Genomic DNA, 26,997 nt, shown 5'->3' on the forward strand with positions numbered 1-26,997 from the left:
ACTACCTTTTTAGCCTTCCCAGCCAAAACCATTCAAACGTTTCTTTGGCGGTGAATTTTTCACTCGCCCCTTGCGGCCTTTGCTTTTATGGATTAAGACGAAACATACCGAAATGGGCACAGGGTAGCTGAAGATGGCGAGCAGCGAAAGCATCAAACGGTGGCAGACGGGTGCGGAAGGGGCAGTAAAAATGAAATCGAAAGTTGCTTATGATTCATGTTGGCAGTGAAAATTTGTTCGGCTAAACATAAAGCCACGGTGCGATTAGCGGCGGCGGTGCCGAGCTTGTCTTGGGGAGGAACGGACTTGGAAATAAAAGACGAAATAACAAGAAGGAAAAAAAACACACACAATCATACACACCAAACCTAAAAAAGAACGCTAGCAGCCGAAATGTTTCGCATGTTTTAAGGCTTTGTTTTGCGGGCGTGATTTATCCCGCTTAGCCGTTAGTTGCGTTTCCCGTCCCGGCGCATTTTTGAGGTGAAATCAAAGCCGAAAATCATTGACGCTTTCCGTAAAGCCGGTTGGTGTTTGTTAGCCAGTTTTTCCACCCGCCACTCGAGGAGGAGGGAAGGTGGAAAAAATGGGAGAGCGCTAGGAGAGGGAAGAAAACGCTAGCTATTAAACGATTTCGGATAGAGGCAAGAATTTATTGCTCCGGGTACTGTTAGCATTCCGGACGAGATATCCCCGGTAGCCGGGGAGCGAGAAAGCGAGTTGCAAACGGGTTTTATTTCTTTGCCGCCTTTGCTCGACCGAGGATTGAGAAGGAATTTGGGAAAAGTTTTTCCCCCCTCAAAAGCCCGTTGATTCGTGCACGCCAGCTTCGGGAGGGTTTGGTTTTATTTCAAGCCAAAGCGGACGCATCGGATTCGGGCAGGAGTTGATAATGTTAACGCGTTTATTGTCGGTCGGCAGGAGCCGTACATGGATGATAAACTCGCTCGCCCATCTTATCCGATTGGGATAGAGCTCAGCAGGATAAGTCAGGTTCTGATTTTCTGATCCCAGCCCTGCAAATTATTTTGTATTGTGTTGTATGTTCAATAATAAACTAAACTAACTGAGTGAAGACAACAATGGCCATTGAACGTGTAAAATGAGGTTGAAAACACTGCCCATTTACTTTTCATGCAAAAACCACTACCATCATTGATTACGCACACACACATACACTCATCATGCGCGTTGTAGAATCGTTTAGGCACAGGCCCAACCTGAAACCACCGTTTCCAATACTTCGTCCAATCGACCGAACAACGTTTTGACAGTGAAATTGACTGTGGAAAATATTATTTGCCCAAACAATAATACCCAGCCGCACCGTTTCCTTGCGCGGCGGTACAGTGGGAGGGCGCCAGGATTGGTGTTTGATTTCGCGTGTAACTTTGCAACTGCCGCACATCAAACCATTGCATCAGCCCGTCGTCAAAAAAAAAGCGTATCAAACAAGAAAGAGAGCACACCAAAAGCACGGTTCGAATAAACAAAACCCATCGCAGCATCGCCGTCAACGGGTGCCGGGGTTGTTACCATCGGGTGGTGGTGTGCCTTCGGTGCGTTTGCTGCCGCTTTGTTTGCACGCGTTTTATTTAGCCAACATCGCTCAGCGGGTAGCACGCGTTAACGCACCGATTTAGGCTGTGGTGAGTGATTGAAAGTGTGTGTGTGTTTTTTTGTGTAGCGTCGTGTTGTGAACAATGCTCGCCATTTGTGGTTTCGCCGCCACTGTGGTTGGAGCTGATTCTCTAATGCTGGGCACGAGGCGGTTCGGTGCGCGGCAAACCAAGCTCATCGATGTCAGTCAGTGGGTTTAGTTTGTTAAACATCGTGCGGAGGAGAGAAAAATAAAGAAAGCGATAGTGTGTCGGTGCGGGCATGCGATGTGTGTGCAACTCGAGCCACAATAGAACGTTCGCTGGTTGCTGTCGGACGGCGCTTTGTTTGCGATGCAATTTAAACTAAATTCAATTTCTAGCAGTGCTTCGGAATTTGATTGAATGTACTGGGCAAGCGGGAAAACCCATGCATTTATGGAGTGCATGTACGAGGGCGAAGAGGAAAAATATTATTTTGATGAAGCGCAAAAGCAAATCTCGAAAATACGCCTAAATGTATGCAATAAAATGTGATTGCAACTCGTTAAGCGCAAATGGGCGTGATTTTATCACTTGGGGCCAACATTTTACAACTTTTTCAAACACTTTCCTCAGACATAAACACTGCACCGATTGATTGTTTAAGCTTCGAGCAGTTTTTGTTTTGTTCCTCCATAAAACACCAGGCTGCTCCATCGCACGCCGTCGCCCCGCCTGTAGAATGTGACACGGGGTACATTACCGATCTACTTGTGCGATGATCAAACAAAGCTTTATCGCATGCAGAATGGCAATAAAAAGCGGCCACCAATCAGCACCAGTGAGGGAGGGAGGGAGCTAGGGAGGAGGACGGTGGACGCCACCCCGCCAATGAAAATCCACCGATAATGATCAATGTGTGATCGGCGTTAGCTCACCAAAAAAACCGACGCGTTAAGTACCGCTGGTGGCGGCGAGGAGAGACACACAGAAAAAGAACACAAAAACACCTCTCCTCTTCCCACTGCCCCCCGTTGCTTACACTATGCAGGGATTTAAAGCTTATTTATTGAATTATAAAATATATGATGCATGCGTTTGCGTTCGCACTGCACCGATGGTGGTGGGCGTGCGCGCGTGTGTGTTTGCTTTCGTCGCGTGTTTTATGGCCGCTGCTGGCATGGCGATAGCTGCAGTGTAGTACGCAAGCAGTGGGTGAAAGGACAGGCGACGGCTTGTTTGCTTTATCAGATTGCAAGCTGTGATTGAAATTATTTACTCGTGTTCGGTATACAAAAATAGGTCCCACTCCACGCTCCACGTCCGGTTGAGCGATAAGCCGCGAAAGCCGGCGGGGATGAGCGAATATCATTTAAAGGAATGAGATAGTGTGGGGAATTTTTTTGCGACTCCCAGCTGTGATGCGGATGCTTTCTTTCGCTGCCGGGCTCGGTGTTGATGGGAGGATTTGCGGTGTGTTCAATGGGAACATCGGATTAAGAGAGAAAGGGAGAGCGCACCGAGTGGCGCCAGTTGCTGTTCTTAACCGCACGCACGGTGGCTATAATGATGCTGAGCTGCAGATAAAAGTGGGTGATTAATTTATATTAAATGTTACCTCGAAAGAATACCCCGAGCGTTGCATTCATGTGCATTAACGGCATATTATTTCAACTCGTTACGATTCTCTGCCTTTCGTAAAAAGCTTTTCCATTTTACACACTACAGAACAAAAGATAAGATAATACATGGGTTCAAGATTGATGCAACCCTTATCAAAATCGACCGTTTACTTTCCCCTTTTTCGAACAGCAAGGAATGAATCGTTCACCATTCCGATTCATCTTCCTACACATTGCGGATGAACCAAAACAAGCGAAGCGCAGGCAAACGCTTCCCGAACGGCATGCGCACATTTTCCGAAGCGCTCATTTTCCGCCCGCCTCGCAATTCGCAGACTTCGGCTTTCGCAGAAGCAAAATTCCAGCGCGTGAAGCGTTTCGCTCTCTCGCGTGCTCCGTTTTCACCTCGGCAGTGGACGCTCACGTCACACGCGTGTGCCACACACACACACACAGCACATCGTGCCGTGGTCGGAAAAATCTCTTCCCTTCGGGAACAACGCGTACCCGACACGGGCCAGTGGCAGTGGGTTGTTTTTCCTCCACCAGCTGTCAGTTGACGTCGAAACGTTCGCCGATACGGTTCCGCCCGCGTCAGTGCGGTCAGTGCAAAGCGAAAGCCATTTTTTCAGGACGGCCCCGTTCTGGCCCCGCTTCGGACACGGTCCACTGTTGGCCAACGGTGTGGTACGCGTTCCTTGCCATAAAGTGCGCCCGCTGTGGCGTCTCATCCACTATCCTTTGCTCGTTCTAATGTATCATCGCTCTTGGTAGGGTAGCTAGTAAGCCGATTTTCCCCGAACACGGTAACGAGCTGAACAGTGCCGGTAAGTGTGTGTGTGTGTGTGTGGTAAACGGTGAAAAGAGTGTGTGCGATACAGCGAACAACCCTAGCCCAAAGTCGCATGCTAGCAAACGCTAACACGGCACAAACTGACACGGCAGGCGACAGGGCGCAAGGGCGGTGGGCGGTACTCTCTACTCGGGCACAGGAATAATACGGATTAAGTGATTAAGCAAAGTGTTGCTTCGGTTTGGCAAAGCAAGGTGGGCTGGGGGGATTTGTTTTGCCTTTCACCCGAAAAAATGGTACCGTTTGCGTGCACGAATGAGGGCTGGGCACTGGGCGGGGTGGAGTAGAAAAAGAAAAACACGCAGAAAGGTAGTTGCTTCGCGCCAAAGGAAAGTGGAATATTTACGGATGGAAATCGAGTCTGAAGCGGTGATGAAAATCATTTTCTTTGTACCATATTCCATACTTGATTGTGCGTGTGTGTGTGAGTTTGCGAGTGCGAGAGTGTGTAAATCTCGTCTGCTAGTGCTTTTCCGGTAGTTCATAATTCATCTGCTCCGTGCGCTTTCCGCCACCAAAAACACAGCCCGCGCGAAAGCCACCGACCCTCGGCACCGCGAGGAAAACGCGTTACGCGCAATGCGAGAGAGGGCCAGGGCCGCAAGACCCTTTTTTGCAACGCAAACCAAATTTATCAGGATGTGTTGCGAGAGGGCGTGTGTGTGTATGTGTGTGTGTTTGTGCTGTGCGTGATTTATGGAAGGAACGTGTCCTGCGGTCGCCGACCATGCCATGGTGGTGTTGACGACGAGCGTGGGACCCGTCGCGTGAAGTGAATAAGTGAACCCCATTTTCCAACGCACGTGGAAAATCTGTCAACACTCCAGCTCCACGGCCAGCGGCGACCTTCGCACCGTGCACCCGCCCGTGTAAAGCAATTTTCATATAAATCAGTCCCAAGCGCTGCAGGACCGGGAAGAAGAATCACTTTCCTTCCAAGTTTGCTTTGTCGAGGTGGGGCATGATACGGGCATGATATTACAATAAATTTCCGACAAAACAACACGCTTCGCAACTGGCGGGTGAATAAAACATGCATCGGCAGAACATTCAACCAAACCAAGCACGAGGTGAGCAGTCCCAGTTGCGTGTGGAACCCGGGGAACAAAATGCCGCCAGAAAACACTGGAAAACAGCCGTGGCTTGGCGCGGTTTGCTCGGCAAAGTGAAAGCAAATAACTTGCCGAAAACCATTAAGCACACTTAAAACGACACCATCCGTTTTTGGAGAAGAACACAGTACATCCCCGCGCCTCGCTGTGTCTGCGTGCTGTTGCGCCGTCGCTCCGTAATGATGATAATAACTTGCCGCACGGACCATTTGTGGTGGTGGGTGTAAAAAAAAAACAAAAGAAATGTTTGAAGTGAAAAGTGGAACCCAAATTAAAAGAAAACAGCTCAAACAGGGACCCGAGTCCCCATCTCTCTCTGTTGTGTGCGGTCGCGTGCCTTCGCGTCGGCCCCGCAGCGCACAGCAACAAAAAAAAACAGAAACGTTCGAAAACTGTAAGACACGCAGTGGAGTGTAAAATTTCATCGCAGTAAAGCGGTTGCTGTTGCTTGCAAGCTGTCCCCTTCCCTCTCGTCCCTCCCTCAACTAACACGCACAAATTGTTGCGCGAGCGATTGTGCCATTTTGCGTGTGGCTCTGTGTGGCTCGGTCACCAAGATCGTTAGCATAAACAAAAGTGCCCCCCGTTTAGTGCGTGTGCGCGCGGGTGAATTTTTGCGAGCCGCGCCGGCTCCACCCCGTCTCCCTGCCTATCGTCCTCGTTGAATTCGAAAGCTTCAAGGAAAAGGGGGAAAACGGCCTCAAGCTTCCTGTCCCTCCTCCCCAACGATTTGCTGCCCAGTAGCCCTGTTCGTTAGTGCGTGGCACTTTCTTTTACGCTTGTGTTTGTGTTTCGGTCGCGTTTACGGTCCGTTGCCGTTTTGTTTTAGTTTACTATCCGTACCGTCAAATTTGCGTTCCTTCATCCCCTGCTTGGAGCGTTTTTGCACTTTTGAAGCCTGCCAGCCTGCGTTCGATAGCGCTTCAACCGAGGGGCGATCGAGGCGATATGCCAGCGGCAGCGTTTTCCTCGAAAGAAGGGGGACAATCTGTAACGCGGAGATTTGATTTCCGGTGCCCGCAGCGACAAAAAGTCATCGCCATCGGCAGACCGCAGGGTGGAAAATTGCGAGCAAAAAAAGGTTAGTATACAAACACCGTGAGCTGTTCGATTGAATCAACGGGCAGAAACAATTTTCTCCTTACAAGATCAGTCAAATATGCGTCTCAAAATAGCTTGAGCATGGTTTGGAGCTATGGGTATGGGGGTGACACTTTTCCTAAAAATTTAAACAAAGTTTCATAAACCGGTTCCAATCGGGTTAATTTTGCTTTGGTTTTTGTTGTTGCTCTGCTGCACAACGATTCGCGGAAGGTTAGGCTAAAATTACACCGCTTTCCACTCAACTCAACCGGAAGCGGTGCGTTAAAATAGATCTTGTTTTTGGGGGAAGGCGGTCGTTTTAACTGGAGCAATGAAAACGTGCCAGCGCGTGGTGCGGATTGCATACTTCAATCTGGCACCTGTTGTTGGCTGGACGCTTGGCGAACGAGAGAATGGTTCTATTTTCGTAGATCCTCTACCAACCTGCTTGACACGTTGCGAAAACTGTCTTCATTAGCATTAAACGGGAAAGATTTATCTCTCTCTCTCTCTCTCTCTCTCTCTCTCTCTCTCTCTCTCTATCTCTGCCTTTCTCTCGTGACACAGCCCCGCATATTTACAAAGCGGCGTTGTGCGCCGAGCGAAAGTCAATTCGTTACTGGCATGTTCCGATCCTCCTCCACTAATCGCTCAATTTCACTTGCAAAGCGGCTTCCCGAAGCGCTGAACAACAAACAAACAGGCGCACGTACAAAAAAAAAAAGAGAAGGAGCAAATAACTTTGCTCCATCATTGCGCGCCTTGATTGTTTGGGCAATGGGGGAAAGGCAAAAGTTTAAACAGATTGCCTTTAAGTCGGAAACACAGCCGGAACGACGGGACAGATAGCGATGGCGGTCCGGTTGGCGGAGAAGAACGGGCCAAAAAGTTCACCTGAGCAAGCAGCGAAAATGCCAAATGCGGGACACACACACACACATACACACTCAAAGCACACTCCTACACAGTGGGGCCGGTGTTGAGTCGCTGAAAAATCAAAAAGCCATCGGCTACGGGCTAAGCGAGGAGACGCGTTTAAGATGATGATTGCTCCGCCTGCAACTTGTTGTTTTGCTGCCTCGCGACGACCAAGGAAGCCATCAACTTTGGCCGTAAAATCAACAGAACACCACAGGCAGCTCAGTGTGCTCACGAATTGGCTTCACCGGTGACCGATTTGCCGTTTGCTTTCGCCATTTTTGCTATCCCTCAACGTTGAACAATGGATTGGATTGGCGCGCGTTTTTGGGGTATGGACGCGAGAGCCATAAAATGTTGCACTCTTTTCGTTGGAGCGCACTTTAGTGCCCGGGATGTGTAGGAAGGCTTTTAAGGATAAATTTATGCAAGCAAGTTACAAAGCCTGAGGCGCTCTCTCTCTCTCTCTCTCTCTCTCTCTCTCGCCTCCTCTCGGTTGCGTATTGTTTTATGTAACCACTTTCGGAAGACGAAAAGCGCCCACTTTGCATAAGCTTTTAAACAAATTGAAGTATGATTTGAAGGAATCAACATTTCTTACTTTTTACATCGGTACCTTCTCTTGCCACCGGTTTCCGCTACAGGTGAACAATAATTAGAGACAAACAGTGTCTTGAATCTCGACACGCATCATTACCGCCGGTACAAGGGCATGCTCCAACACCGATATCTATCATGGCGCTACTGGCATCAAATCTAAGGCACGTGTAGTTGTAATGGGAACGAAGGCATCACAGTTCACCCACCGTGCCACTTACCATTCGTATCGTGTTATCTCGCGAACGTGAGAAAATGGGTTTTCTTACCCAACCCACTCCGCAGCAGCGCAAAGATAACACGCTAAGTGAAGACGGCGCCCCGGCTCAACGAGGGAAGCCTGAGCAGACTGCGACGATGCTAATTGAAAATTGACATTTAAAATCATCAGCCTTCGTGAATCAACAAACTGCCAAGCATCCGGCCGCCGCACGCCGTGTGCTTCGTAGCGAACGTTTTCGGTCGCAGGGACGTAATCGGGAAAAAGTGCCTCGCAAGTGCTGGAGGCTGTATTTGGGAGGGGCGAGGAGTGTGGGCGACCTAGGTTGCGCCCAACTTGGGCGGACATGTTGAGAATATACACACAGTGCTACGTTGCTTGTAGGCGAGCTTCGGCAAAAGTTGTCCTCTGCCGTGCTGCTTCATCGCGTGCGGCTTGGCGCGATGGCTCGAGGCTTTCTGTGAGGAGTGTTCCTGTGCCATCTCACTACTTGCAGGGTGAAGTGGTTCGGTGTAACAACTATGACGCTGCCTCAAGACGGTCGCGATGACGTACGGGAGTGGTTTTGTTGTTTTTGTTTTGGAGTTGCGATGGGTTAGTTTGCACGCAACACAAAGACATCGCGCCGGTGGTGCTGCTGCTTGCTTAAATCAAGCATAAAGACGCCCTAACGGTTATACTGAGAATGGCAGCATGGTTATGGTACAATTTCGGTAGAGATTCTTCGCCACAGTTGCGATTCAATCAAGGCTAGGGCAGGAGGTGTGTTGAAGGAAGCAGCTTTTGGCAGCAGGACAAAACGCTACACCCGCCAGGCGCGAGTGTAACCTGTGCCGTGTATGAATATTATGATGACGTGGTTGGCATGTTGTGGCATGCTGTTGCGCGCTATGTCGTACATGGGCATCCGATTCAACGATGCTAGTGATACTCGTATCCTCCATATTCTCTTGTTTTCGAGGCATTGAAAGCATCGATGAAAGCATTTTCCTTCAGGGCAGACTGTGGTTAGTTATGGAGGGAAACAAAAGGAATGAATTTACTGAGAGTTTTAAACTACGATGGATTTTGTTTCAACTGACACATTGATCAACACAACAATACAAAATAATTGGCAATATTTTGATGGGATTAAAGTACGGTGCAATTTGTGTCGGTACAGATTTTGTTTTAATTCAAAACAATGCTTAACAAAAGAAAAAAGGTATGCATACGTCGACATATTATGATTTAAATGCACTATACATTTTCAAACACTTCTCATGTTACCATTGAATACTACTCATTATCGAAAGCAATACATTTTTCCTGACAGCTCTGATGAACCCATAACAATGGTATTGTTTCGTTAGTTAAGGTATTGTACTCCTGTATTGTTAGTAGTCATGTAAACAGGATGCAATTGGAATGGAACTGAGTTAAATAGCAGCCTGTATAGGCCGGCATGTCCGCATAGGGCGTTACGCCAAATAGAAGCAAAAGAATTGAGCTGCATTGCTTACTGCCGTGATATCGAATTTCTACGTTATTTACTTGTTTTCATGATTTTAAATGACGAAAATGCTGAATGTAGTGCTGAGTTTTTATAATGGCTTCAGTCTATTGTGATTTTACGTCGTTTTTTTACTCAGATATCCAGGGCGATTTTTGCCTTTTTGTGGTGAAATGATAACATTGAATGTAATTCTGGTGCTTGTTTCTGTGAAAACAATACGAGTGCTCAAACATATCATGATGTTTTTTTTCATTATAGAGATTATGTATGAACGTGTATATTTTCTGTACCTATTAATGCTATACAAGAGAAAATGGTTAAGTGTGTATATCACGTACATTTAATTACATTTGGGGATAATACACATTTATTGGTAGAATACATATACTGTGTTAATGAAACAAGAATTCTATACTATAAAATTCAAACAAACATTAAGCAAAAGATTGGAGTTTTCGGACGTTTATAAAAAGAAGGCTACAATTCTACTGTTGATTCCTTTGCATAAAATCAGTAAACATTTCATAACTTCAACGATTAATGTCTTCTAATATATGGTATGGCAAATGTTTTAGTGCTCTACAACCACTATTGGCAGGTTTACCCCGAATTGTTGAACACTCAAGCACAAAACCAAATAATGGGGCCCTTCACGATCCTAGTCAGTTTTTTTGTATGGAATTTGACAGTTGGAGGCTGAAATCATGTAAACACTCCATTCAAAACCGCACACAAAACTAGCCTGCAATTTTCAGCCTAGATTATTCTAGCCTAAAAGCTAGAATTAGATTCGAGTACCTGCTCGAAAACACGGTTTTGCTTACATTTATCCCAAGGTGCATTAAATAAATCAGGTGATCGAATCTGGAATCAAAGTGCATGTAGTCCAGGTGGTCTCATAGCATTTTTTTATAACCAAATTTGAATATCACTTTTTGACAGAACGAGTGAAAACTTTTGCTCCAACGAGCTTTCTGGAGGCTTGACGAATACTCAAAACACTCTTAAAATCTTCATTCAGAAGCAGAAGCGATAGATATAAGCCTTATCAATTCATATACCTTGGGATAAGCCCGCCTGTACATTATACCCACGTAGATAGCTGCTCGAAAACTGCTATACAATGCAAACAGCTGACAGGCTGAAATTTCAGCCTACGAACTTAAAACGGAAAGGGTCCCAATAATATAAAGTGACAATTCATTCAATATCAAGTCTTATATAAACTTATTTTAAAATAGTCTTATGACATAAATTCCTAATCAAAATTGGCTACTTTGTTACAGGCAATGCCACGAATTCCAAAGGTTTGCAGGTTTATTTTGCAGGTTTAAAATGTGGAAACTAGGTAACTAAATTACATTACAGTCGCATTTTTACGTACAATCCGACGTGTTTACATTATCTGGATGTGGTTGTGGTTCTATGCGTAATATTGTAACAATTTCTAATCGCAATAAATTGAAACAATGTTTCCTACATTCCATCCCAGTCCTCCCTCATGCATCTGTAATCGCTCATCGGCCGCATAATCCTGGCGCCGCACAGCTCCCGTCGTTCAGAAGGTGCAGCAAAAACCGCCCGACAAATATTTTGCATTTAATCCCCATTCGTATGAAATCTCAATCAGCAGCCGGAACACCAATGAGCACCTAGTTTTGCCAGCTGGTGCCGGATAAATAGCACCGTCCAGGCGATGGGGGAAACATTTCGCATGTTAAAACTTCCCCACCAACGGTTCCCTTGCCGCTGGAACTCACAACTTCCCTTTACTTCGGTTCCTTTAATATTTTTGTTTTGTTTTGCCTGTTTGGTGCATCCCTCACACAAACATACACTCTGATGTATTCCATATTTCCGGACAAAGCGCAGTTGCAGCGATTTACTCACCAGGCCGGCGATTAAACACGAACCGGCATTACGATTCGGTGCTGTTTGTTCGCCAGATAATGCGAGCGTGTGTACACACGGCCGCAACAGCGGCTGGATGCCCGCAGCATGATGTGTCGCTGGCGGATGTAACCGGGCTTAAAACGCAACTGAGCAAAACGCGGATCGGTCTGTGATCGACACTGCTGTGCCTGTTCCTGTTCCACGCTGGTCAACAGGCACATGCATCAACAGGCCCCCATCGGCCCAGGTGCAGCGTGTCGCTGCGTTGCCGTTCCTGGCCGCTTTCCGTTAGCGTCTAGAGACAGAGCGGGGAAAGATGTCATCGTATATCAAACATAAATATCACCCTATCCGATGGTTTTCCGCGGAGTGGAGCGATGGCTAGTGGAAGTGTGGATGTGTATGTTTCCGGAAGAGAAAAACATTCACGCATTGCACCATGAGCGTTGTAGCATCTACATGCGTGCCGTGCGCTTTTTTCTTCTCACACTTTTTCCCCCAACCCACATCCGATCGTTGGGGCGGCAGAATCGTTCTTTAACGGGTGGTCCATTTTTTTTAAAACACTCAGCTTTTTTTGCTCCTCTTGCAAAAGGGGGCTGTGTTCAGATTGGACAAAAATGTTTGTTGTGATCGATAACGTCCCGCCTTTGTGGGGTTGTGTTTTTGCATCCTTCATCCGTACAACAGCGACACCGCAGACACGCACAGACAAAAAAGGGGGCGAACATCAAACCAAACAGCGGCAGAGAAACATAAAACATCACACCGGTGGGCGTTAAAATCGCTTCGGAGGAAGGCACGTAGAGGGTGAGCTGAGAACTTCTGCTGGGGAAGTTGCTATTTTCCCATCAACCATCAACAATCAGGCAGGCATCTTTCTCGTTGCGTCCGTTTCCCCTTGCGAACAAGCATCAGCCGGTGTCCTCGACTCTCGCCTTTTTTGTGTGGCATGTTTCGCTTGTGGTTGGGGAAAGCACGAGCTCAGGAAAATTGTGCTACCCATGTAGTCAATTGCGGCACATGCCTTGTGCGAGCTTTTTCCACGTTTGCCGTTTGCCTTGCCCTTCTTTCCCGGTCGCGCCCGCCCCAAAACGCTGTCGGCGGTGTTTGATGTAATCAATCAATTTTAATTTTATATATAAATTTACAGCACCGTACCTCATTAATCATTCGATGCTGGGACCCGAAAATGTATCGCAGGAAGCAGGCAAATGCGATGGGGCGGTAGACCGACGAAAGAGAAGCGAGAAAAGACACGGGGAAAAAGGAAAAACAACCACGTAACGCGTGTTGTAGCGCGGTTCAATGTGTTCCGCAGCAATACATCGATTAGCGTGAAACTTTTTACTGTACCTTTTTTCCGTCCGTTTCACGTGTTCCCTGTTTCCAAATAACCGAAACGGAAAGCTTCCCATTTTGTTTTACCTTTTTTAAGCGCACCATCCTGTTTGGGGTGGAAGATGTTTTGAGGGAAGGAAGCCAATCCATCCAATATCGATGTCGAACTTCGCCCCCCAAAAAACAGCTGGAGCAAACGGAACGGGAGGCTGGAAAATATATTCAATTAACACGCACCGTAAAGCAATCAGCTTGGGGCCGGCCAGTAGCTCATCAACGTTGTTTCGGGGGTGGTCGGAGATGTGTTGATCGGTGTGTGTGTGTGTGTGTGTGTGTGTGTGTGTGGGGTACACATTTACCCAGGGATGTCGATTGGAAGTTGATTGGAAAGTACACCTGTTGTAGGGTAAAGCAGCGAATCAACAAGAGTGCTTTTCTCCCCGGGTCCTATCAACGCACAAACTCTGTACACGTTGATTGATCGATTCGATTTGGTTCGATTGTGGGGTGGAAGCTTTTCGGCAATATATTTATTTTTTGCTGCTTCCGGTCATTATGTTTCTTGGAATTCATCTTCCCACCTGCGATCTGCAAAAAAAAAAACGATACACAATCTTACCAGCGAAGCCAACTTTATCAAAAAGCACCCTAGACGCCCACGAGCTAATCGTCTGGACGATGGTGCAGGAAAAAAAGCACACAGCAAAATTCGCTTTAAATTGCTAGCCCAGATGGAGCCACGTCTATCGGGGCCGATTCTGTGCTTGATTGATCGACGCACCGTTCGAAGCTAGATCGGAAACAGGATAGACGGAGGCAGTTTGGGTGTGTGTCGGTAGATAAGAATATTCGATGGCCAAAAACCCCAGCTAGTTCGCTTCGTCCTACGTGAAGGCAAGACTGTTGAACTACTTTTTCCCCTCTAGAGTGTGTGAGTGGCTACTTTGGCGAAGCAAAAATTCAAATTAATTTCAAACCATGGTCAACGGTACAGCAGGTGGAAAATGCAGGAGTAGGGCGAGAGAGAGAGAGCAGAAAAGACCGCTTGTTTCAAAGCGAAAAGTTCCCAAGACAGGCGCCACCGACAAACAACCAACACGTCTCGGGGGAAGGCGCTGTGTACGGAGGGAAAGCTTTGGCCCGTAAGTGAGGGAGGACAAAGTTTTGCTGCGTCCAGCACCGACCAGCTCGGACTTTATTGAATCGTAACGAAATGAATATCCCACCACCATATTGCCGCGTCGGAGCAAAGTGGTCGGCAAGCAACGGTTAGTCGCTCTTCGTCGAGGTTTTGCTTACCGAGAAGGGGAAGGTCTGCTGCTCCACCGTCCTCAATCGTTCGTAGCGGTGGAGGCTAAAAAGGGCATGACAACTTTCGGAGACCCCGAACGCCCCGAACTAATAAGCAAGAATTTTAGTGAATGCTTAAGTTGAGCCAGTTGTGCAACAAATTAGGAAAGTTTCAACCGATACGGTGGTGCTGGGAGGGAAGCGGCGGTCTGGTAACGGAGCAGCAGAAAGTGAGAAGCGGTGGTTTTTTCAGTGGTCAAATTGGTAGTTCGTTTGAATCTTTTTTCTCTCTTTTCTCCGTTGGTAAAGCATATTCCACTTTCGAAGTACTCTGGGCGCCGGACGTGATGTGGTCAAGCATAGTTGCGGGGAAAAGTTTCGCAAACGTTCGATTAAAGTGTGTGAAAGATTCGGAAATACTGAAAGCAGTACGATTTCTTTAGTGTTCATCACAGGAACAATCTGTAATGCGCCTCAAAGTATGCAAACTGTCAAACATACATCTCCTTGGGTAACAGCAAAGCCTGTTTCCATTTCATAACTGCACTGTTTGCATTCTGAACGACTTTATTATTATTCCCCTTTGGTTTCTCTCGCTCCTTTCTGTCTCATTTCTATGAACTGAAAGCTTCTACAACTGTGACAAAAAAAATATCCCTCGCTATAATGGCAGTATATTTGCCTCGGGAAAAATGGCACGGTTACATTACTAAAGCTTCGTTACCCAACCGCCTGCCAGCCGGCGGCCATTAACGCCGATGTTGATTTAGGAACCGGAGAAAGGAAATGAATCGCACCGTGCGCGGGCCCAAGACAAAATTGCCCAAAATGTATACATGTTGTCCGCTCCTCTTTCTCCTGCAAGCTCAGCAGAGTGATTCATCTCATTCTTTCCATCGTGCAGAATTTTAGGTGAGTGATACATGCATATTTTTTCCCACTGTTGTTTGCTGGCATTATGCATTATGAAATAGACAAAACAAACTCAGAAAGCGTACCGCAGCAAAGCGAGAGATATAAATGACGAAGCCACTACGCCCGCCGCTTTTGCCTGGTTTATTAATTAATCTCGAGCAAGATGCAGCCATGGCCATCTTGCTCGTTCGGGCACGTTTCGTCGTGTATGTGTGCTTCTGTGTACGAAACAATGCACCGAGTTGGGTTACATCACGGTCACGGGACGCTATCCTGCCTTTTTGTGTATGTATGTGCATGTGTATGTACAGCAAAAAGCTTCCAAAGCTGCACGAAACCAGCCACGGTGAAAGCCATTAGCCCGTAAGCCTTGCTTGCCGCGAACCCCGGTTCGGAAAAGCCCGAGCACGGAAAAGCTTAAGCCTTAAACAGCAGAGTTTTGCGGTTCAGCAAGTTTCGTACACTTTGTTCCGCCCGGCTTGTGGTGCAAAATTCTTTCCTTCCTGCTGCTGTTGCTGATGGTGGTAACAAATCTCCCAACCAGAGCGAATGCTGCACGGAAAACAAAGTAAAAGCACTGCCAGAGAGAAGGGATCTCACGTTAGCTTTAATACAACGCTGAAAGCCTTCACGCCTCCGTGATCTGCTACTATTGCTGCTGCCTTCGGTGATGATAATGATGATGGCGACGATGATGATGAAGACCGTGCCGTACCGTGTGTCATCCGTTATCAGCGCCGGTGTCTTTGAGCGCGAGGCACGACCGGCGGCCCCAGTAAATCAATCAAAGTTCGGCTAATGAACGAACGATGAACTGACAGACAGATGCGCGCAGACCAGTCGTCTGCATTATGAAATATTAATTACCGTCCCGAGCGCGTCGGCCAGCGTGCGCCGTGCGCATCAACGCGACGGTTGGACCTCCATTAAGGGGTTCCCTGGGCGGCTGGGCTGATGATAGATGGATGGCATTTGCGATCGCACCGTCCTGCCGTCGTCCGATAATGACTTCGCTTATCAAGGTGCGTTCGGCTTTGGGAGGGACACATGTTCGGAAAATGGCGTGGAGCACTCGAAGCTCATTAATGCAGCTTCATTGTTTGCCTGCTGCAGAGGGCTCTGATTTGTGATGCGCGCGTGTGTGTGTGTGTGTGTCAGAAGTGAATGCCTTTAGGGATTTGCGAAACGCAATGTTCGGAATTTTGGTACCCATTTCGGCGTTCGTAGAAAAAAAACAGCACGCTCCCGTCCCCACTGTCAGTGGATTAGAATGGCAAAAACGATGGAAATCATATAGCCGCACAGCAACAGGTCCAACACGGACCTGCTCCACCTTGCGGGCAGCGCTAGCAAGCGTACCTTTCAGCACGAAACAAAGCCGATAAGTATAGATTCCATTTATGCTGAGCCTCCCGGGAGCAGCAGTTGCAGTTGAATGTGAAACGAAATTTTCGAAATCGTACTCGAACGACGAGCGTACTATCGCCGCCATCGCTCGAAGCAAATCCGGCTGACCCAAAAGTGAAGTGAGCAGCCTGTGCAGCCTTAAACTCCCACTCAGTGGCGGGAGGATCTGATTATCACACCATTAAGCTGAGCTGGCTGAGGTGGGGTCGCTTTTAAGCTTTATCTTGAAGCGATTTTCGAACGCCAGCCCTGCCGATTACTACTTTGGCGGGGTATTTTTCCACTCTAAAGCCGATTTTCCCACCTCCCAATGGCACTCGAAGCGCGTAATCGGGTTTTCGCAAACAGAACCCCAAATCGATCTGATTTCGTGTTGCGAGCCTTTTCTTACAACCGCTGATTACATTTTTTTATCAAGTTTTTTTTTTTTTTTTGGAGGGTCACAGCTTCCTTTTGGACCAACAATCCAAACACACGCTAACGCACACATGTGTATAGCTGTACCGTGTGCCGGGACCGGGGGAGGCCACTTAGTCGTAAAATGCCCACGCCGAAATCTAATTTCCTTCCATCAGTTAGATCACGCCCGTGTCGTCCGTCGGGATGTGAACCGAGAATTATGGGCCTGTGTGCGTGTGTGTACGTTTGTGTACCGAATCGTACTCACACGCGCGCCGTAAACGTACAGGCGAACGTAGGCGAAAATGTTGGCGCAAATGTGGGGCAGTACGTACGTTCACCCCTAGGAAGGGTAAAATTCAATCAATAAAACCATCCCCCACCATATCGGTTCTGCCACCCGGTTGCTCGGGCGGCTTTATAGTGTAGCCCATATAAAGTAATTCCATTTTATTTTATAGCAAAGCCACCAACCCAATAGAGCCAGTCCGCTAGCCCGAGCAGTGTGTTTGTGCATGGGGGATTTTTTCGTGTCGTTGTTGTTGCTTTTCTTTCCTTTCACGGCAAACCGGGCCGGGCAATGGACCGGAAGTCAAAATATCGTTCCGTTCGGAAGGAAACGAATTCATAAAGTGAAAATGCGAATAAAATAAAAGACCTTTTGCTTTCCCGTTTTCGCACACGGCACAACACAGGGGAAGGGGAATGGGAAGCAAAAAGAAAGAAAAAGAAAACAGCCACCCCACACCACACAAAGCCGCCTCAGCCGAAACAGGACGCAAACCGGGCGGATCGCACGGACCCTCGCACGAAGTAGGAACGTTCGAATCGAACGGCATCTTGGGATGCTATTTCGGCGTGAAAATGAAACGCTCGGCTGCTGAAACTGCTGATCCAAGCGAAGAATGTCGCACCAACCCAGTCGAAGGCGGCTATATCGATGGTTGCACGACAACACAGTGACAACGACGGGGACGGACTGCACAAAGCTCAAATTGCTGCTGCAAGAAACGGATTCGAAATCCGAGCCATCCTTCACAGTACAGCCCACCTCCATATTCGTGCTGCCGCAACCCGCAACCGGTGGCACGTTGAATGGCAAAGTGCGAAAATCTAGACAGCAAATTTATGGTAATGCTCGCTCTCCTTCCATTTCGTTGGCGCTCGGTCAGTGCGTTCCGTTCCGGCGCGGTAGTGGATTACTCGCCCTTCGATGGCGCAAGTGGATCGGGTTTGCAGTTGTTTTATCTCGAGATTGCATCGCATTTCCGGGAAGCATTTCGTTGTTTTTTTGTATCGGTCGGGCTTACTGGCGCACTGGGGCAGCGGGTCGATATGTGTTGTGCCAGGGGGTTTTTGGACCGTACGCATACAACTCACCGCCAACCAGTCCAGTCCGCAGCGACGCTGCGCGCAGTTCATTTTATATCGCACTAACTTACCAAACCCACAAACCCACACATGGGAGGGATTTTCCGACACACATGCGGCACCATCGAGGGGAAAACCCATCGCTGTGGAAGCGGTGGAGGGTGACCAGAATGTAGCCCTCGCTGTCCCCTGTTTCCCAGGTTGCCACTCTCGTCAACCCGCTTTTGTTTCTACCGAGCGCCGGCCGGGACGGAAAATCGTACAGAAAATATTTACGAGCGTGTATATTGGCAACATAAACATATTTGCCGGTCTGGTTGTTTTCCGGTTAGTGCTACGCGCATGATGGTTGCTTTTTCGGTGTCCATCCTAGGGCCCAGCCCCGCCGACTCTTCTCTTGCTGATCCCCCATTTGTGCACCGCTGACCATTTCTCATCGTTTGTCGGTAAAGCCCGCTAAAGTCAGTGCCGAGCCCCGAGTATCGGCGTGGAAATGGAACGGAACCAGCACGTTTTCCCTATCAGCCGTACACCCGGCCCGGCGTCGTGCAAAGAGCAGTGAACTTTTGACCCCTCCCGTAGGGCACTGGGGGAGTTCCGGGCACTCCGGGAGGGGGGGATGGAAAGAAAAAGAAACCGGCCTTCCCTTCGGGAGCGTTGCACGCCGTTTTCTTGCGTCCGGAATGTGGCAGAAACGAGCAGAGCGATTGCTTTCTTGCATCGATGGTGAACTTCTGCTGTCTCTCCCCCATCCGACAGAGGAATCGGTAAAAAGGGGTGCTAAATGTAAGGTCCCCATTGCTGGCTGGCCAGGACATGTCCTAGCGCCCTACCGAACGCAACCATGTGCGTAATTTCACTGTGCCGTGGACAGCGGGCAAATGGGGTTTAATTTATGATGATTTCGGGATCACTCGCGTATAATTTGATTGATGGAAGCAATTTCGGGTACCGATAAGATGATACGACTCCGCGTCCTCTGTGGCCTTTCGTTCTCATTTCGTCGTGCCGAATCGGTTCGGATCCCCGTCCGAAAAAACGGGTCGCATCCGGTTGCCGCTTGTCAAAACGTTTCATTTCACCCTAATGACCGAAATTGAATAAGTTTTGATGGATGGTGGGAAGGGTTGGGAGTTCCAGCGAACGATTGATCGTGTGGTGTTGGCTGCAAAGGGACAGCGTCAGTGCTGAGAACTGAGCGGCGAACGAGACTAACACTACCGAGAAATAGACCGTCCATGGAGGAGGCGACACGTACTCGACATCGACAAAAGGATATCGAGTGTGTGTTAATCTTGCTTTGTCTAATCGGCGAGATACATTTGTTCGAGAAGTTATGACTCGATTAATGTAATCTTTTTTCTTTGAATCAGACGTAAATACATAGTAAACATTCAGGCGCTTGGAAGTGAATATGTAAAATATGCGGAATAAACACGGATGAATCCCAAAGCGCTTGAATTATTTGGCTCAGGCAGTGGAAAATTCGCTGAAAACACTACCTCAAGTATGATGGAATTGAGCACAAACACACATACCCATGAATAATTGAAATCGTTATCAAATATGATAAGACACTTTACCACACCTGCTAGCCAAAATCTTTGCTGCATCCCTTTCTGCATTCGCACATGGAACCATTCGGAGAAGCACAGCCATACATCCAACCGGTCGCTGTTGGGCAACCTCGATTCCGCTTCGGAATGGCTTTGCAGCCACAAACTTTTCCCGCTTGGGTGGTAAGCCATTTTCGCCCCACATAAACGACACTCACACGCGCACACCTTTTTGCATCACAAACTTTCCACCATCGTGGTACTACTGCCCGGCACCAAAGCTCATCAAACTTCGCAGCCACTAGCCTCCCGCTCGTGCCGCTCCTTCTCGACTGACCGTCGTTGCTCTTCTGCTTCTTCCGGGAAGTGTGTGACCCCATAAGTGCCCTCGACCCCTTTTCGACGTGGCAAATGTGACAAATTTTGCGGTTTGCTCCTGCTCCTGCTTCCACAATATTCCAAAACAACCCGAAAACCTCTGCCCCTGCCATCCTATTCCCTATGGTAGCTGGAAAACTCGTTCAGCTACTAAGCCGTTTGCCAACTCGTACGCTCAGTTTTTGTGCATGGGCGCGTGTGTGTGTTTGTATCGAAGGGGCGGAAATAAAATTATATTTTCATACTCCCAGTCCATGCATTATTCAGCGTTCGGAAGCGACGGGTCACTCTGGTCGAGGGGGTAGTGGCCTACCAGCGAGCGAACCGTGTGGGCGTACAAGTGCCAGGGCGGGAGTCCTTCACCATAATCCAATTTCAGTTACACATCGCTGAATTTGAGAGGCACTCACTAAACAAACAATGAAGCACAATGCCTTAGACACACACACACACACACACACGCAAACGCGCGCGCCTGCATGGGGCCCGTATGCCTGTTGCCCTGCAGGGAATGGCTTCCGCACCGACCCGCACCATCGGGTGTGACTGTGCGAGTGTATCATTTTTACTTCGTCCTTTTTTTTCAATGCTTGCTCCCTGGCTTGGGGGAAAACAGCACCACCATCACCACCGGAAGACAGGTTTTCCGCTTATGTATCCGTTTCCGCTTCCGCTCGGTCGACCGTTCCCCCCGGCAGATGATTGGCGTATCCATCGGGAGGCGTCCAGGGAAGCGAAATGCGTTTCTAATCAAGCTGGCGGTCGCTAGGGTGCCGCCGCACAGCCGGATGATTGTGTCCTGCTTCCAGGAATAGAAAGAATACACAGCCCACGGCCACACCAAGTGCCATAGAGTGCCGTACGGTGTGTAATCCAGTGTGCGAAAAATTCTAAAAGAGGACAAAAAGCCACACACACACACGCACACTTATGGAGAAAAGTGAGAGCGAGAAAAAAGAAAAAGTCCCGAGAAAAGCAAATACCCTCCAACGGAAACGGTGCCGCGCATCTCCGTCTTGTGGCTGTGGTTTAAGGCCGTGACCGCATTCGGGAGCGTCTTCAATCGTCGTTCGCATTGTTGACTTATGCTCGCGCTTTTGCCCCGATGTGTTTGTGTGTGTGCGTTGGTGCGTGTGCTAAGCAAATCCGTCTATTTGTTGTTCCACTTTGTGCGGTATGCGGTGTCACTTCGACCGCTTCTTGCTCGGCTTTTTCCCCATCCCGTAGCACGCTTTGTTTGCTTTGGCAACTGGGAACAGCTTTTCTCTGGTGCCGTCCCCGCGGCCACTGATTCGTGGCCGTGCGTCCCTCGTGTCCCTGTAAGACGACACAGGCTCTTCGGCGAGAGAATGGCACTGCTGACGCAAGCAGACACGCCGGCATATCGATCGGAAGCCGCTGAAACATCATCGGATTCCTGTTACTGAACCGTAAGGAAGGGCATTCAAATATGACAAAGTGTTCTGCGGAAAGGTCAACTTGCTCTTGTGGAGTCACGCACGACGTCAAAACGCATGAATTGAAAATGTATTGATGATACTTCTCCTCGGAGTTTCTTGCGGTCGACTACATATTGCTTTGCTGCACCGTTTGTGTTATTTTAAATCGTTTTCAACTAAACTATCGTTTAAAGGATGAAACGATTTTCCCGAAATAATTACGATTGGAAAGGGCATTCGTGTTACCCTTGGGGAAGGGATTTGCTTGCGTTAACCGTTGTCTTTCAATTAGATTTTATGCCTCCCCCCCCCCCCCTATTCATGACCTTTTTGTCGAAGTGGCTTACAAACAAAGAGCCACCACGGGAGCACTCGCACAAACAAATCATATTTCATGGCTGACGGGTAGGAAAACACGGAACGATGGTTATGCCGCTAGCTACACCACCGTAACTAGCATTATCCGGGGATTTCCTGTGGACGCTCGGAGAAAGATAACACAAACCCTTCGGCAACCGTTTCGTTTTACCACGGTATCGCTTTGCCATCATACAAAAAAAACGACGCGCACAGTGAGATAGGTTTCAGACAAATCAACCAGTTGGGTATATGCTACTGTTGAATAGTGGATTCAGTGGATAAGCTGGGAAGGTATTAAATGTAGAACAAAATTTAGCATAAAATAGTATGAAAAAGGGCTGTATAATCATCCATATAACCGTTTGCGCCTAAATGCAGGCAATGGTTCATACTTTTAGCAGTTTCTAAACCCAACAAGTTTGTTTTATGTATTTAGTTTGATAGAGTTTGAGATATTGTACGTAAACCTAAATACGATCCAATTCTATTTAAAAAAGCAAATATCTATACCGTTTAAATAATACTAAACAATGATGGCTTGAATCAAATGGAAAAGGGTAAAAGCCCTAGTACTTCCACGAAAGTGATGTAAAATATTATTTATTTTCATCAATCCCACCCTCTTCGCCTTAGCTGCCTTCACATTGCGATGGCAAAACACCTCGCCAGATTGCTTCATCCCACCGTGTGTGTGTGTGTAAAAGTGATTGTATCCCCGAGATGAATCGTAATTGAATTTCACCGTCGCTAAAGTTTGAATGATTTATTTAACATTTGTATTTTGGCTTGCTCGTGTGCGCACCGGTACACCGCAATTGTCCCTTCGTTGATCCTTTTAAGCAGGGATGTAACCGGGCAACCGAGAACCGAAAAAGGGTGGTGGAGGTGTTTTTTTTTTTCTCGTACGGCGTACGGCGCGTGCACGGTTGAACGGATTCGTTCTTTCAATCCTTCATCAGAAATCCCCAGCCCCAGCGCGCGGAGATACAATTCGGTGTGCCAAAGTTTCGTCGCGTTCCTTTGGTCGTGTGGGATTATATAGCCCCGTACATCACCTCCTTACACCATTCCCTGCCCTTTACAATGGGATGGTCTATTCGGAGGAAGGCAAAAACAATTCCAACGCGAGCTCTACCCACGCCGGGAGATTGAGGATTCGGCGGGGCGCGAATTATGATGTTTTGATTGGATTTTGTTTTTCCCAGACAAAGCACAGCCGCAGGGACCGTAGCGTGCGCGATGGTGTCGATGGGTAGTTGATTTGATGGAACCCTATGTAGTACCGCCACACTGTGGAGTGGAGTTTCGGGTGTCCCGTAGGTGTCGGGGACAATCAACGCGCATCCCTTTGCAGGGCCGCGAATGTGGTATGTGTGCTGGCGGCAGTACGATAACACCAGTGCAGTAAACATGAACTTTACAATCGCGCCGTGGGAAAATGTTTACCGAGCATCTAATTGGCTGTTGGGGTTTTTTTATTCGTTATAACGGGGGGGTTTTATGCTACATTTCACCATCGCTATGCATATGCGTTGCGTGATTATTGTAGGCAATCAATTTAACGTTTTATTGTTCGTTTTAAATTCCAACGCCCGCTGATGGGCATGTCTGATAAAAAAAAACACACACACACACATAAACAAAAAGAAAGTTATCGGAAAGAGCAGCGATTGGGGCGATAAGAAAAAACCGACACAAACCGGGTGAACAAACTGAGCAGCGGAAAACATGTTAAAACAACAGCGCTACAACAGGCGACGGGAACATGCGTAAGCAGCGAGTCCGCCCCGGCGATAAAATACACAATCAATCGTGAGGTGGGTGAGAACGAGGAAAAAAACACATCGCCCACACGAACACCGGTCCAATAATTGTCATCCGATAGATTGAGGTTATTTTGTTTCCATTAAAATTAATTAAAAACACGCTTCATCAAATATTTATCCACTGCACGCGGTGGCGCTGACACTGCGCCTGAATGTTTGCACACCGCTAGAACTTTGAACGCGTGGAGCACGGTGCACGATTTTTGTTTTCCATCGCTCCCGCACATACCGTGAGTGTACACACGTTCACACGCTCGTTGGTGGCAACACTTCCGGGTGAGTGATTGCAATTGTGGTGTCATTTGCAAGTGCACTTTTATCACACCATACTCTCCCGAGTGGGGGTTTACGAGGTGGGTGCTCGAGGGGCTGAGCTGGGCGAGGATTAGAAGTGTTTGAAGTTTTATCACTTTTATCTAACACTCTAACCTCAGGCATTGGTTGCCGCTCCATTCGCTCTCAATCAGTCGCAAATGTGGCGTAAAATTAATGTTTGCCATTTGCGCGTAATCACCTGACGAAATTGTTGCACTGAAACATGCCCTCGGTCGGATAATCGATTAATTGAGGCGAACAGTTACAAATTGAGTTGTTCGGCACATCTGCTTGTTTACGGTGAACAACAACAATGCGCTCAGCTCACGGCCGAATGCCCTCCAAACTGCAACAGCCTGTCATCAAGTGGTTTGCGGCAATCAGCCAAACAATCAGATTTGTCGCTGTTTTTTCTAACTTGCCTGGGTTGAAAATAAATTGATAAATACTTTATTCGTGTACGAAACCATTGAAACTACACCGCGCGTTTAACTGGGGCTGCCATCCGCTTGCGCACTACTCGCACAACGCATCTAGGTCGGGAACGCACATGCCCATCAGCGGATCGAACCGCTCGCCGGCAGCGCACTTGAACTTGCTCTTCTTGAACTTGTCCAGCTTCTTGAGCGTGCAGACGAAGTAGCGACCGCAGTTGTTCGGATCGGCAAAGGTGCCCTCCTCCAGACACTGGAACTTTACCTTCAGCTTCGGTTGCTCCTCAGCTACCGGGGCGACGGGCTCAACCTCCGGTTCCACCGGCTCCACTGCACTATCGACTTCCGCTGGGTGCGACTCCTCGGCAACTTCAGCCGCCGCTAGCTCATCGTCCAGCTCATCAAACGGCAACGAACGTCCCGCCACCGCAAAGGCACACCGTCCGCGGAACGCATTGTACACCTGGCCCATCGGGCACTGCATCTTGTACTGGAGGTAGCCACCGAACATGTTCCACACGCACCAGAAGTACGAGGTCGGATCGGCCGGATCGGGGAACCGACCCGGGCCCATGCACGTGAACTCCCCGGGGAAGCAAACGCTCTGGTCGGCCGTGCAGCGTTCCAGCGACGGATTGTACGCGTACCCGGCCAAACAGTTCTGCTCGAGACTGTACAGTCCGAAGGGCAGCCAGAAGCAGACGTAGTATTTGTGACAGTCGGTCGGATTGGCGAAGCGACCGGCAGCCGGACACACAAACTCGCCCGATCCGGGTGCTTGCGGGTGGACGGTGCTAGCCTCGTTCGATTCCGCGCCCGATTCGGCCGACGGAGCCTCGGTAGAGTCTGGCGATGCGTTGGAGCCTTCGTTCGAGCCCGACTCTCCTCCGTTGGACGCTGAGTTGTCCTCCTCGGTGGCGGTTGTGGTGGGTGCGGTTGACGTTGTTTCGGCCTCGGTTACAGCTGCAGTTGTTTCGGGTGCAGAGGTGGCTTCAGGAGTCTCTGGTGCCTCGGTGCCGGTGGGTTCAGCAGCCTCTGGTTCCTCCGATGGTACGACGGGAGATTCAGGATTCTCCGATTCCTCAGCCGGTTGAGAAGTGGGCTCAGACGCTTCGGGCTCTACCGATGGTTCGGAGCTAACTTCCGGAGCCTCAGTCTCCACAGGCGATGCTGGTGTCGATTCCGAAGCTTCAGGTTCCACGGGTGCTTCCGAGGTTACTTCCTCAACTTCAGCTTCCACCTCAGGCTCTGATGGTACCGTTTCGGAACCTGTTTCCTCTTCTGCCTCTGGGAGAACAGGTGCTTCGGTTTCTTCCGGAACTTCCACCGGTGTCTCGGTTTCTACCTGCTCTGGTGCTTCTGGAGCTGCGGCTGTAGAAGCGTCCTGCGAGACTTCGGTCTCAGCAGCTACGCCCTCCGTCGATTGTTCGGACTGTACACTTTCTTCCGTCGTGACAGCTTCGGAAGCGTCCGTGGACGATTGTTCCTCCACTTGCTGCTGAGTAGTCGAGTCCGGTTCCGAAGCTTCCGTCTGTTCCGTCGCTACAGCCGATTCCGTGTTTCCGCTGGCTTCTACCTCGGCTGCTTCCGTTGCAACTGATTCCTGTCCGGATACGCCTTCCGATGGTGGCGCTAAGGTGGTTGATTCTTCTACTGCCGGCGAATTGTTTTCTTCCGGCAATTCCGTTTCAGCGGGGGACTGTTCCACTTCCGCATTGGTTGATTGTGCCGTTGTCTCTGCTTCGGGGACCGATGTTGATGGTGCAGATTCTTCCGCCGGTACGGTTGTTTCCGACTGTTCCGGTAATTCGGTGTCTTCCGATGGTGCAGCCGCTTCTTCTTGCGGAACCTCGTTAGTCTCCACTTCTACGGCTACCGTTGAAGATTCGGGTGCAACCGTTGTGTTTTGTTCCTCCGCTTGTTCGTTTGCTGCTGGCTCGCTCGCTGGTGCAGATGCCTCTTCTGGCTCTTCTGTCTCCTCTTCTACTACCAATGGTTCATCTGTAACGAGCTCTTCATACTCTGGCTGTGCCGTAGCTGATATTAAAACAAAATATCAATCAAATGGTTTCTTCTGTGCTGAATTGTAAGCCCTCCACTTACCTTCCACTTCCACATTAACGTGTGGCTCAGCAGTGGTCGACAGTGCTACGAACGAGTCACACTCAAACTGTCCACTGTTGCTGCAGAACGTCCCGGCCGGGCAGAGCTGCACCTCATCGTTAACGGTCGTCGGTTTCCCGTCACCATAGTCTACACAAAGTTGAAATCGGACATCGTCCAGACACAGGTAGTCCTTGCCGTGGCAGTCGGTTCCTCCGGTTTGCGGTCGTACACCTGACACCAGCAAACCCTGTAGCAGATAAACAGAGAGCAGCAGAAACTGCCTATAGTTCAAGACACTAACACGCCATCCCGCCCCACCGAACACTTACGAATAGCACGAACTGCAAAAAGAACACCCTGAACACAAAATCCATTCTGCACGCGGTCGTTGTTGAAGTCCAGATCCCAAAAACTTGACTGTGGGCTCGGGGTCGTTTCGTTACTGATGCTGGCCGGGTCTAGGTCGTGCTTATTTAAGCGCGCTGTT

General features: G+C 48.7%; 2 protein-coding genes across 10 annotated transcripts in view; one reads left to right on the forward strand and one right to left on the reverse strand.

Annotated features, from left to right (window-relative positions):
• The first annotated feature begins 3,766 nt into the window (after nt 1-3,766).
• The window catches only part of LOC120897993 (hemicentin-1-like), a 99,599-nt gene continuing 76,368 nt past the window's right edge, over nt 3,767-26,997 (forward strand). For 3 of the 9 annotated variants that reach the window (XM_040303263.1, XM_040303335.1, XM_040303271.1), the window contains exon 1: nt 3,767-4,029. The gene's annotated coding sequence lies outside the window, so the exon portion shown is untranslated. The remainder of the gene's footprint in view (nt 4,030-26,997) is intronic. The other 6 variants (XM_040303289.1, XM_040303300.1, XM_040303311.1 and 3 more) reach the window with 4 other exon arrangements.
• LOC120897980 (flocculation protein FLO11-like) lies at nt 24,372-26,975 on the reverse strand. Its single transcript, XM_040303254.1, has 3 exons — nt 26,840-26,975; nt 26,508-26,757; nt 24,372-26,441 (listed from the first exon to the last, which is right to left on the reverse strand). Exons 1-3 carry the CDS (start codon nt 26,882-26,884, stop codon nt 24,487-24,489), a joined length of 2,250 nt encoding a protein of 749 aa, XP_040159188.1. The 5' UTR covers nt 26,885-26,975; the 3' UTR covers nt 24,372-24,486.

This window comes from Anopheles arabiensis, chromosome 2 (genome assembly GCF_016920715.1).
Source record: "Anopheles arabiensis isolate DONGOLA chromosome 2, AaraD3, whole genome shotgun sequence".
Lineage (NCBI taxonomy): Eukaryota > Metazoa > Arthropoda > Insecta > Diptera > Culicidae > Anopheles > Anopheles arabiensis.

Bases quoted from the DNA above. Each gene is read 5' to 3' on its own strand.
- LOC120897980 (XM_040303254.1), bottom strand. From the start codon at position 26,884: ATGGATTTTGTGTTCAGGGTGTTCTTTTTGCAGTTCGTGCTATTC. The intron at 26,758-26,839 runs GTAAGTGTTCGG...TATCTGCTACAG, and splicing joins TTTTGCAGTTCGTGCTATTC to GGTTTGCTGGTGTCAGGTGT. The intron at 26,442-26,507 runs GTAAGTGGAGGG...TTTTAATATCAG, and splicing joins CGTTAATGTGGAAGTGGAAG to CTACGGCACAGCCAGAGTAT.